At 40.2% G+C, this 12591-nt stretch overlaps 2 protein-coding genes across 2 annotated transcripts; both read right to left on the bottom strand.

The window, feature by feature from the left end:
- Positions 1-893: 893 nt before the first annotated feature.
- Positions 894-1802, bottom strand: LOC117538434 (odorant receptor 131-2-like). The gene has a single exon (XM_034204119.1). It carries the CDS (start codon positions 1800-1802, stop codon positions 894-896), a length of 909 nt encoding a protein of 302 aa, XP_034060010.1.
- A 2090-nt stretch (positions 1803-3892) lies between these two features.
- LOC117538490 (odorant receptor 131-2-like) lies at positions 3893-4958 on the bottom strand. The gene has a single exon (XM_034204228.1). It carries the CDS (start codon positions 4924-4926, stop codon positions 3955-3957), a length of 972 nt encoding a protein of 323 aa, XP_034060119.1. The 5' UTR covers positions 4927-4958; the 3' UTR covers positions 3893-3954.
- Positions 4959-12591: the final 7633 nt, after the last annotated feature.

Raw genomic sequence — 12591 nt, 5'->3', positions numbered from 1 at the left:
AGAGGAGGAGACAGGAATTTCATCTTAATGTCAAAGTTACTGAACATCCTTGATTTTCAAAGTCTCACACAAGTTTCCTCAGGTGATTTAAAGACTGAACTAAAAAGTCTGCAGTTACAGCCAGAGTGTAAATTATTGACAGACCAAAAGTGACATCTGCTGGCTGAAAGAATGAAGTCTTTACATCCACGTTCAGACTTACATGTGGCATCATGCTTTTCAAATGTGTCCCTCTTTGAAACAACAGCATAGAACTTAACAGTATCTATTTGTAATTATTGACTTTCAGTTTGATCATTATTAAGCATGGTTAATATTGTGTTTTACAATATTTTAGGCAGCTCATAAATAATTACCATATTATCTCCATGATAAGGTCTTTTCATCAGCCTTACTAAAGTAAATACTAAACGTTGATTAATTTTATTTCATGTGAAATTCAAAATGTATTTATATGCTTTTCATATGTTGTTAATCAGCATCTTAGTTAATTCTTGAGGACATCTTACATTTACAATTTAATCATCATTATTAGGTGAAATATCAGAAGAACAAAAAACTTTACAATATTTAGACGTTATTATATCACATACATGTCATTGAGAGCGTTATATGTTGTGTTTATTTGTTTATTTAGTATAGCGAAACAGTCTAGATACTCATCATTTCTTACAATGGATTATTGTCATTTCTGTCAGCTTTTTATTATGATCACATGCATTTGATAGCATTTTAAATTCTGACCTAAATCTGAGATACAATTTATCCTACATTTTCTCATGTACTAGTAAATCACACAAAGAAAAAAAAGTATTTCCTTCAAAGACAAGTCAGCATTTATACTCAACATTATTGTAAGCAAAAACAGACCCACATGATTACTGTGTTTGATCTCATACCGTAGAAAATGTCTTAGCGGTGATTTTGAAGCCAAAGGTGAAATAATATATGAAGACATGTCTGAAGGTTTGATCTCTCAGGCCATATATGAGTGGGCTCAAAAACTTAGGGAAAATGATAAGGCATAAAAAGAGAGCATACTGGACATTTGTGGCGAGGGTGAGATTACCTCCCCATAGGCTGTCTGAGTTTATCATATTAAACACAGTGGAGGTGAGACACAGGAACACCTGCAGCAGATGCAACAGCACTGTTTTATAGGCTTTACTGCCTTTTCTCTCAGTAGAAGACGAAGAGGCAGAGGCTGACCTCACAGTGATCATGATAGCAAAAAAAGTGTAGATGATGATAATAATTACACATGTAAATAACACAATGATGAAGGCATTGTTTGTATTCGAATAAAGTTGTTGACGGTAGAGGTGTCTGTGGCAAAACCTCGGCACAGTATAGTTTGTATTCTCTACACTGACAAACAGAAAAAGCTGTGTGAAGGAGTCTAAAGAGGCCACGGTCCACATCACAGCGATGGCCACTCTTGTTGTCCTGGTGGTTACAATATCTGCATGCCTCAGTGGAAAACAAATGGCAACATATCTCTCCAAAGACATCACAGCCAGGTTTAGGGGGGATATTTTAAAAGTGAAGGTTGCAAATATTGTGAGAATAATACAAATGTAGCTCATCATTCTGACCATGGTCACAGCAAAGATGTACAGCAACATGGTCATTAAAAGCTGCAGAGATTCAGACAAAAGTAAATGACCAAACAGGATATAACGGGGGGTCTCCCGGAGGAGAGGCTTGCTCAACAAGGCGAACAACATGACAGCGTTTACGTAGAGAAAGAAAAGACATGGCAGCATTGAGAGCACAGCTTTAACAGGCACATTAAACTGCATCTGCTGGGTTACTTCTATGGTGTCATTCATGACCGCAGCTTCATGTAGCGTCTGTAAAAGCATGGCACACAATCTCACTCATCCTTAATAAACATTATGAACAAGTCCTGAATGTTGAAGCCTGTTTATTTAAAAAAATAATAACTTAAATAATCATGTTAAAGCCTGCAACAAAGCCACAAATCAAACATCACAATGAATATATCAGAAACAAATAATATTTGCAGTTAAAGGCATGATGAATAGATCAATTGTTAGCATGAGACACATTACTTACATCTCACCGCTGTGATCTGACTTCATTTAACAATGAAGGTTCCCTCTACAACTTTGAGGAATGATTCACCCTTCTTCTCAACACCCCCTTTTAAGCTTTGTCTTGACAGCATCACCTGTGTCAGTCTAACAGCCAGTCAAAGCGCTGCGTTGTTTATCTGTTTTTCTTTGCAGGACAGTTTGAAAAGGTGGCTGCGACTGGCGCAAACATTTAAATGTTTTCTTTATTTAATGACACATAACAATGTTGTATCTGCTTTATTTATTTTTTGAGTGCACAGTTTGCCAAGATCCATTGAAATTCAATGAGGATATTATTTAATGGACATGTGTGCCCAGTGACCACCTGTGGAGCTAAAATGTACACTTAAAGTTCCTTCATACAATTATATGGCATGAATACTGCAGTATATCAACTTCAACAACACAGTTCATGTTCATTTCCAATTCAAATGTTTGCAGGCTTACTTTCAAAGTGTTTGTAAAACTGAGACAACACCAAAAAACACATAAAGTGATGCCAATCTAGATAATTGAAAATGATATGTATATGAAACCCAACTTGTATGCAAGACGATTACTTTTACATTTGTTTGGAATTACTTTTGTTGTATAGATTTTACAGTTTCCCGAACATGACATGCAGAACATCTCAAATCATGAATTCTCTGAAAAATATTTCTAAAGTGTAAACATGTTAAAACACAGGTTGCATTTTCACATTGTTTACATAATGTTTTCTTTTAACATTTAGCAGCTATGTTAGTGTTAAACTCTAAACCCAAAGCAAAGTACAGCTAATGCTAAGCGGATTTTTTTGGGTTATTCTCAAGTTTAAATGGAACACATTTCTTAGGACAAGTGAACCTTTGGAGATTTCTCATACCACATTTGATCCATGATTTGGTAAGGTCTTTTCATCACCCTTACTAAATAAAATACTATTGATTTGTATTTGATATGAAATTTGCAATGTTATATTTGAATGCTCTTATTAGGTGTAAATCAGTTTTACAATGGAGAACAGCATTCTTTAAGGTTCCTTAATAAAGTTCCCTTCATATATAATGTATGCATAAGTAAATTATTTATTTTAGGGTTTAATTGTATATTCACGTTGAGAATACAAAAAGTTAAGATGCTCAAGGTTTTAATAAAATATATAATGCAAGCAAAGAAATGTCAGATATTTAAAAGCAAAGCAAGAACTATTGCCTCTTTTGCTTCCAAAGTTAAGACAGTTGTTGAACCTATAGATGTGTATTTTATTTATAAAGAAGGAGAAGCAAATAGTGATGTGTGCATCTTAAAACTGCGATGACAGTGTTAGAAAAACAATGTTCACTGTGAACTGAGGAAAATATTGTAGATGAAAAATTGATAAACCCCAACCAAATAAACATTTTGAACCTTTAAATTAATGTTTTGTATTTCATATTGCTATCAAATAAATCACAAAGTTCACAATCATACCGTACATGGATCAATAAATGTCCGGTATAGTTATATACTGTATTGTCTCTAAAAAAAACTGATATTTTGAAGACTAATTGACACTGTGGCTTCACACAGTATCATTATTCTGTTATATTGATTTACAATGTTTTTATATAAAAAATGATTTAACATTTTCCGCACTTTTCCTTGTTATTATCAGAACATTTGCAGTTTAGTTTTAAAAAAAAAAGAAAGAACAAAACAATAATGATAAAAAACACATTTTCTATTCTGACATGAATCTAACTACATACAATTTATCATACATTTTGTCATGCTCTAAAGTAAATCACACAAGGACACAAACTTAAGTCCTGCAAATACAAGTCAGCATTTATATTTATCATGATTGTGCAAGCAAAAAAAGCAACACCAGAACTCATACTGTAGGAAATGTCTTAGTAGTGGTTTTAAAGCCAAAGGTGAAATAATATATGAAGACATGTCTGAAGGTTTGATCTCTCAGGCCATATATGAGTGGGCTCAAACACTTAGGGAAAATGATAAGGCATAAAAAGAGAGCATACTGGACTTTTGTGGCGATGGCGAAATTACCTCCCCATAGGCTGTCTGAGTTTATCGTATTAAACACAGTGGAGGTGAGACACAGGAACACCTGCAGCAGATGCAACAGCACTGTTTTATAGGCTTTACTGCCTTTACTCTCAGTAGAAGACGAAGAGGCAGAGGCTGACCTCACAGTGATCATGATAGCAAAGAAAGTGTAGATAATAACCATAATTACAAATACAAATACCACAATGATGAAGGCATTGTTTATAGTTGTATAAAGTTGTTGACGGTAGAGGTGTCTGTGGCAAAACCTCGGCACAGTATAGTTTGTATTCGCTACACTGACAAACAGAAAAAGCTGCGTGAACAAGTCTAAAGAGGCCACGGTCCACATCACAGCGATGGCCACTCTTGTTGTCCTGGTGGTTACAATATCTGCATGCCTCAGTGGAAAACAAATGGCAACATATCTCTCCAAAGACATCACAGCCAGGTTTAGGGGGGATATTTTAAAAGTGAAGGTTGCAAATATTGTGAGAATCATACAAATGTAGCTCATCATTCTGACCATGGTCACAGCAAAGATGTACAGCAACATGGTCATTAAAAGCTGCAGAGATTCAGACAAAAGTAAATGACCAAACAGGATATAGCGGGGGGTCTCTCGGAGGAGAGGCTTGCTCAACAAGGCGAACAACATGACAGCGTTTACGTAGAGAAAGAAAAGACATGGCAGCATTGAGAGCACAGCTTTAACAGGCACATTAAACTGCATCTGCTGGGTTACTTCTGTGGTGTCATTCATGACCGCAGCTTCATGTAGCGTCTGTAAAAGCATGGCACACAATCTCACTCATCCTTAATAAACATTATGAACAAGTCCTGAAAAATAATAACTTAAATAATCATTTTAAAGCCTGCAACAAAGCCACAAATCAATAAAACAATTGACATATGACAATAAATACATCAGACACATTTAATCTATGCAGCATGATGAATAGATCATTTGTAAGCATGAGACACAGTACTTACATGTTATTGCTGTGATCTACCTTCATTTAACAATGAAGGTTCTGTGAACAACTGGAATTAATCATCGTACTTAGCATCACGTCCTTTTATAAGAAAGCTTTGCCTTGACAACATCAACCAGTCAAAGCTCTTTGTTGTTTATGTTTATTTTTTTAACAAGAAGGATGCTACTAGAGCAGTAGATATTGATCTGCTCATTGGAGCATACATCCTTTTTTTTGTGTTATTTAACTTTATTTTTAAGCTTGAGTGCACAGTTTGCCAAAATCCATAGAATTTGCTAATGCATGAAGTAAAGGTTATTCAATCAACTATATTGCATCAATACTTCAATATTTGAACCACAACAATATAGCCTATAGAGGTAATAGAGCTTATTCAAATGTATTTAGAACCACTTCAACAGTGAGCTACAGAAATAAAACTTAACCAATGTATGCTCATTTAGATTATTGAAAATATACCTGATCAATAATATGAATATTAAAACATAATATGAAACACGGATCTGCACTCACTTTGCTTTCATTATTATTGGTTCCTTCTAATTTGTTATTATATGGTGCAGGCACAAAACATACTACCAATACATTGCTTCTAAAATCGTTCCGTGTCAGAATACTGAAATCTGTATTTCTTTTATCTCTTTTTCCTTCTAATTTGTTATTATTTACATTGCTTTTAAAATCGAAAATCGTGTTGGTGAACACGAATCAATAGATTAATTTCGTGACTATAACACGAAATGCCGTGAGACTGTGCGTGGACATTTGATGTTTTGTTATTTTGACGTGGGCTTTTAAAATACGTGTCGAAGACAATCACTTTTAAAATAGCTTTTAGTAATTTCTTTTGTCTACCCTTTCCTTATTCCTAAAATGACCTGCAATATTGCTAGTGTGAACATGTTAAAACACATAATTGCATTTTGTACGCTAACAATTAGCTGCTGCGTTTAATATAATTTCTAAGTATACTGTGGTGACACATTATTAGTACATAATTCACCGTGTGATTAGTGTGTGTTGCAACCCGGACCCGTTAGTGAGGGTACCAGGGTTTGTTGTCATTCATGATAGCTTATTATACATAGCAGCACATGTACTTGCCTCTTGTCGCTTAATGGATAATAAAGTGTGGAAGTCCATTCTGAATACACCGCCTCTGACTCCCGTTCATCGGCTCTACACTGGTGACCCTGACGTTTTCGAGAAAGTTTCCGAAGACTCAATGAACATGGCTGATCGCAATGTTTTTGTAAAGCTGCCGGAGCTTTGGGAGCATGCCGCTTCGGCGTGGTTCGCACACGTGGAGGCACACTTTGCCTGCCGACAAGTCCGTGATGGGGATTTGAAATATTTCCACGTGGTAGCAGCGATGGGAAGCTCCACGTCATCCAGGTTGGTGGGATTTATCACAGACCCCCGCACCATGGCAAATATGAGGCGATTAAGGCCCTTCTCCTTAAGACATTTAGCTTATCTGCTAAGGAGAAGGCCCGCCAGATACTTGACATTCAAGGCCTAGGAGACAGCAAGCCATCTCAGCTAATGGAGAAAATGCTAAATCTGCTAGGGGGGAAGATCCCCGTCTCATGGAGACGTTCCTGCGCAACTTGTCTTACTGGGTTCAGACGGCGCTAGCCAACACGTCCATTACGGAGCCCCGTGCCTTGGCTGAAGAGGCCGACCGTTTTTTCCTGGCTACCCAGCAGTCTGGTGCAGAGGCGCTAGCTGTGACGCTCGGCGCCCCCTCTACAGTTAAGAAGGCTTGGGGGAGGCTGGACGTGACGGTACCAAGCCTTCGGGGCCAGGGTGAAGAAGTGTGTCGCTCCCTGCCGTTACAAGCCTCCGGGAAACAGAGGAGCCGGCGCACAGTAGTGGCCCTGAGCGTTGGCGGCACGAGCAGGCTTCTCTTCGTCAGCGACAGAGTCTCAGGAAGCTTGTTTCTGTGTGACACAGGAGCTCAACGGAGTGTTGTTCCTGCATCGAGGGAAGACGTCGCTCGTGGGGGACATGAACCGCGGTTGACGACGGCTAATGGCGGCCCCATTCGCACGTACGGCGTGAGGCCTATGTGGTTGTGTATTGGAGGACAGCGGTTCAACTGGGATTTTGTGACGGCAGACATTTATTTTCCCCTCCTCGGGGCAGACTTTTTATGTGCTCACGAACTCCTGGTGGACGTTAAAAATAAACGCTTGGTTGATGCCTTGACGTTTTCCTCCCTCGTGTGTACACTTGGCAAGGCGGCGTACGATGAGCTGTCGGGCTCGCTGTCGGGAGCGGACATTTTTCTCAGGTTGTTGGCTGAATTTCCAGACCTGACGCTACCCACCTTCTCCGCGCTCACCACCAAGCATGGAGTGGAGCACCACGTCACCACCGAAGGTCCCCCAATCTACGCCAGGGCCCGGCGGTTGAACCCTTCTAAGCTTGCAGTAGCGAGGGCGAAGTTTTCAACCATGGAACGCCTGGGTATCGTCTGCTGTTCTGACAGTCCTTGGGCCTCTCCTCTACATGTCGTTCCCAAGCCGAACGGCGGTTGGCGCCCGTGCGGGGATTACCGCCGCCTCAACGACGCTACGACACCTGACCGCTACCCGGTGCCGCACATTCAAGACTTTTCAGCACATCTGGCCGGTACGTTGGTGTTTTCTAAAGTGGACCTGGTGCGTGGAAACCACCAGGTGCCCATGCATCCCCTGGACGTTCCTAAGACGGCAGTGATAACGCCGTTTGGACTTTTCGAGTTCCTGCGGATGCCTTTTGGGCTCAAGAACGCCGCTCAAACGTTCCAGCGCCTGATGGATTCGGTGCTGCGGGACCTGCCGTTTGTGTTCGTCTACCTGGATGACATACTCGTCGCCAGCTCTTCGGTGGAAAAGCACCTGTCACACCTCCGAGTCCTTTTCACGAGGCCAACACGGGTTGATAATCAATCCTGCAAAGTGCCAGTTCGGGGTGTTTGACATTGACTCAGACAACGCGTCACCAAAGGCGGTGCAGCACCCCTGCCGGCGAAGGTTGAGGCTGTCGCGGCATTTCCTCGCCCGTTCACAGCCCGGTCGCTCCGTGAGTTCCTGGGGATGGTGACTTTCTACCACCGTTTCATCGCCCGGGCCGCCCACATTATGCGGTCGCTGTATGAGGCCGCTGTATGAGGCCGCTGTATGAGGCCGCTGTATGAGGCTTTGAAGGGTACGACCCTTGCGTGTGGTCTGGAGGTTAAGCTTCACAGGACAACCGCTTATCACCCTCAGGCTAACCGCCTCTGTGAACGTTTCCACCGCTCCATGAAGGCAACACTTAGAGCCGGCCTGAAGGACGGCAATTGGGTCGACAAGCTGCCTTGGGTAATGCTGGGCCTGCGGACCGCGCCCAAGGAAGATCTGCAGTGTTCCACGGCTGAGATGGTCTACGGTCAGCCGCTGAGGGTTCCAGGGGATTTCCTCCCTAACACATCGGTTCCCTGGTCGGCGTCGGCGCAGCGGGTTTGCCTGCAGGCCGCCGCCGCCGAGGCTTTTGCTCCGATTCCCACTGCTCAACATGGTACTCAGGTGTCCCGGGTTCCCGCGGATCTCCGCTCGGCATGTACTTGCCTCTTGTCGATTAATGGATAATAAAGTGTGGAAGTCCATTCTGAATACACCGCCTCTGACTCCCGTTCATCGGCTCTACAATACTAACATTTAGCTGATATGTTAGCATAATATATATGTGCGAATTAAATATAATATATGAACCTTATTGCAAAGTTAATATAGTAAAGACTCCATCTTTATGAGGCTAAAGTTGTGTGATTGACATATTGAAGTTCTGTTAAATTAAAGTTTTTAGATTTAATTTCACAGAACTGTTTGTTACAATGGCAAAACATTTTTGAGCTCTGCGGACAGGTTGGCAGGTTGTAGATTTGGCCTAATTTACACACAATAATCAATGTAAGAAAATTGTACACTTTTCTGATTTAGCTTTATCTTTGACATTATTTTAACACTGGTGGTAAATGTTTATTGAATATAGGATGATGCAGCCAAATAAAATCTGTCAATCAGCTTTGTTTACATTCTTATAATGAGCTCTGTGACTAACTCTTTGGAGGACCATCATTAATGACACATTAATAATTCAAATATTAACATTGCACATAAATACACATGCAATATTTTCCATTGTGTTGGTCCGTGGAGGGTCAATTAAAAATGCATATCTTTCCCTGGAGTGAATCAGGCATACAGTACGAAGAAAAACATGTCAATTTATCATCAAGTTTAAAAACAAGAATCTTGTTTTCCATTTCTGTTTCTGCTGCATTCTCATTTTTAAAGGACCCATAACATGGCCATTTCTACTGATCATAATTCCATTGTTGAGGTCTACTAGAATAGATTTACATTGTGCAATTTTCCAAACTGTTAGAAATTAAAATCAATGTTTTGATGGCATAATGTACCTTAAACATACCGTCAGTTTAAATGCTGTTTTATACTGAAAAACCAGAAGTTCTTGTGCACAACCAGTTGTTAAGCTTTTATTCTGAAAATCCTTCATCTCTGGTTAGCATTTAGCATGTGGTTAATATACCATTTACTCAGTGGCGAACCGTCAGGGCCTTCAAGGTATTCAGAGAATACCCTGGAACACTCAGATAAAACAAACAAAAAATCGATTTAATTGTATAAATAAAATGTATATAAAATGAATAAATGAGAATCGTATCTGTGTTGTTGATCTGTAATATTACAGTGTTACGTTGATTTGTTTGTCCTTCTCGGACCATGCACTACGCATTTCAGTGGTTTTGTGTTAGAAAAGAAAGAAACCAATCAGATCTTGTCCTTCAACAAGGTATTCTACATCCTTGATCGAATGCCCTGGCCCAGAGCCGTATAATAGAAGAGTTACGACAACGGAAGTCCAAAAACGGTTATCGTCACCTGGTTCATGTAGACGAGGATCGTTCCCCGGAAGTTCATGGCGGGCAATGTGAATGCACTGATAACAGGAGATAGAACTACGATTTTTGGTAATTATTAGTGAATAAAGGTTTTGATTTGCAATATTTATACAACAAATCGATATGTGTATGTATTTACATCAATATGTTTTAAAAAATAAAATAGAATTTGCTAATATTAAGTGATAATATTAGGATTAGTGTGAACAACTAGTTTACATGGTAGGCTAACAGTGCCTTGGTTAAAGAGCCTGTTGCTGTTTATTTATAGCTTTGAATTCTTTAAAACCAATATTATCTTCTTAAACTTGTATGGTAGTCAGGAGCATCACTTTCTAATGTTTATTGATATATTTAGAGGGAGGGGATCTAAAGTAATGCTTTAAAATTCAGATTAGATTAATGTCTACCATTTTCTTAAATTCATGGTAGTTTCAGTAATCCCATGGTAATTGAGGACACATTACATTACATTACATTACATTGCATTTAGCTGACGCTTTTATCCAAAGCGACTTACAATAAGTAGGCTGAGAGCAGAGGCTATACCCACCATCTTCGTGCATCGCCCTGTGGTCAAAAAGAGAAGGGCCCCTGCACCACGATTCACCCCGGGACCTGTATCTACAAAGCCCATAGCTCATGATCACAGCTATAGTGTGAAAGGTGACACAGGTATAATAAGTATGAACTCTTAGTAACAAAAGTAATATTTCTTATTTTTAAGTGGTATAATATTTTAAATGTTCGAACATTTACAGTGCCATGTCTTCTACTTACATTAGTCTCAAAGATTGAGGGAAGAAGGGATGAGGAGACTGAGAGAAAGGAAAGTGAGGGTGAAGAAAGAGAGGACATGGCTAGTGAGGAGAGACAGGGAGGGCGGACACCACCCACTCAGCCAGCAGCCAGTCAGCATACGAGGGAACCAGCAGCCAGTCAGCATACGAGGGAACCAGCAGCCATTCAAACAGATCTATTACAACAATTACAAATAAAATTAAAAGATGGCCATTTTGGAAGCAAGAGCCAATCCAAAAAGGTGAAAAGAGCAGCCAAGCTACCACATCCAGCAACCCCCAAACAGATCCACAGCTGCAATCATTTCCATTAGCCATTGCAATGGAAATATTTGGACTAAACATTGCTCTTCCACCTGCCAGCACCCAGCTAACATCACTGCCCCTCCACCCGTAACATCACTGCCCCTCCACCCGTAACATCACTGCCCCTCCACCTGCCAACATCACTGCCCTCCACCTGCCAGCACCCAGCCAGAGGAGAGCAAACAACAAAAACAAGCAAGGTGTCCCGTCATGTACCTGGAAGTTTGGGTTGGCAAAATGGAGTAAGAGAGGGACTTGAAAAACCTTGGTGGCTCTCTACTCCTGTTGTTACAGTTGTCTTGGTTACAGCTCTCACGTGTTTTTTTGTTGCTATTTCCACATCTTTAGAAAATATGAAATAAAAAATTGAAGTGAAATCAACCTCTTCTCTGGAGAACAAACTTTGATTTCTCTGTCTTGTGAGTTTGCAGTCTTGCTCCTCCACCTGTAACATCACTGCCCCTCCACCTGCCATACAGTAGGTTACTAACAAGATTACTTATATAATACAGTGATAGAATACATGTTTAGTATGCTTACTTATATAAAACAGTAGTATTAAACTTACCTTGTGTTTTCACACTCACTTAAGTCCCTCTCCCTTTGCCATCAATCCAAAATCAGCTGAGCTGCAACATTATACAGGCAGGTAATAATCAACATAATCACAAGGACACAATATGGCTCTGCTAAAAACACTCACTCTTACACGCACCAAAGTTATATTTATCTAATATTTAACTCCCTCCACCCCCGCATACAATCCCGTTTAGAAGCCCCTCTTCTCTAATTCAACAACGTTGGACCAAATGACATTAAGAGAACGGAATTTACAATTAAAAGGTTGTTCAACGTCTGTTGCTAACTTGCTTCGGTATCCTAGCTTGATCTGTTATCTGTAGATTTAGGGATAATCCACTGACATCCTTTAATACACATGTTAATTTGAATCAGATGTACTGATAATATCCGCAATATAAATCTTTAAACTTCTTCTTACCTTTAAAAGTCCGTCACGAACGGTTATTATGCTGCAACTCTACCGCTCTGCTAGCCTTGGCGCTAACTTCCGGGGAAGGAATGAGAGGCTCCACGATCCGCCATTGCTGTAAAAAAGTGGTCCATTGGAGTGAACGGTGATGTCATAACTCTTCTATTATACGGCTCTGCCCTGGCCGTTGCACTGAATGAGAGCGTACGTTTGGACTGACAGTTTGATCAACCAATCATATATTGACTTGTAGCTAATGGGCGTATTCTTTCAGAGTTTCCCTCGGTTCCAGGGTATTCTAGAAGGCCCGCTAGTTAACTGGCTCGAGACAGAGGATCTAGAATGCGACGAAGCAATTCATGCCGTTTTATTGTTTTTAACGTTGAAATGACAAGTGCAACAGGTGAAGATG

Source organism: Gymnodraco acuticeps, unplaced genomic scaffold, assembly GCF_902827175.1.
Source record: "Gymnodraco acuticeps unplaced genomic scaffold, fGymAcu1.1, whole genome shotgun sequence".
In the NCBI taxonomy this organism is placed as follows: domain Eukaryota; kingdom Metazoa; phylum Chordata; class Actinopteri; order Perciformes; family Bathydraconidae; genus Gymnodraco; species Gymnodraco acuticeps.
This window is presented reverse-complemented; position numbering and strand designations above follow the sequence as displayed.

Bases quoted from the DNA above. Each gene is read 5' to 3' on its own strand.
- LOC117538490 (XM_034204228.1), bottom strand. From the start codon at position 4,926: ATGCTTTTACAGACGCTACATGAAGCTGCGGTCATGAATGACACCACA.
- LOC117538434 (XM_034204119.1), bottom strand. From the start codon at position 1,802: ATGCAGTTTAATGTGCCTGTTAAAGCTGTGCTCTCAATGCTGCCATGT.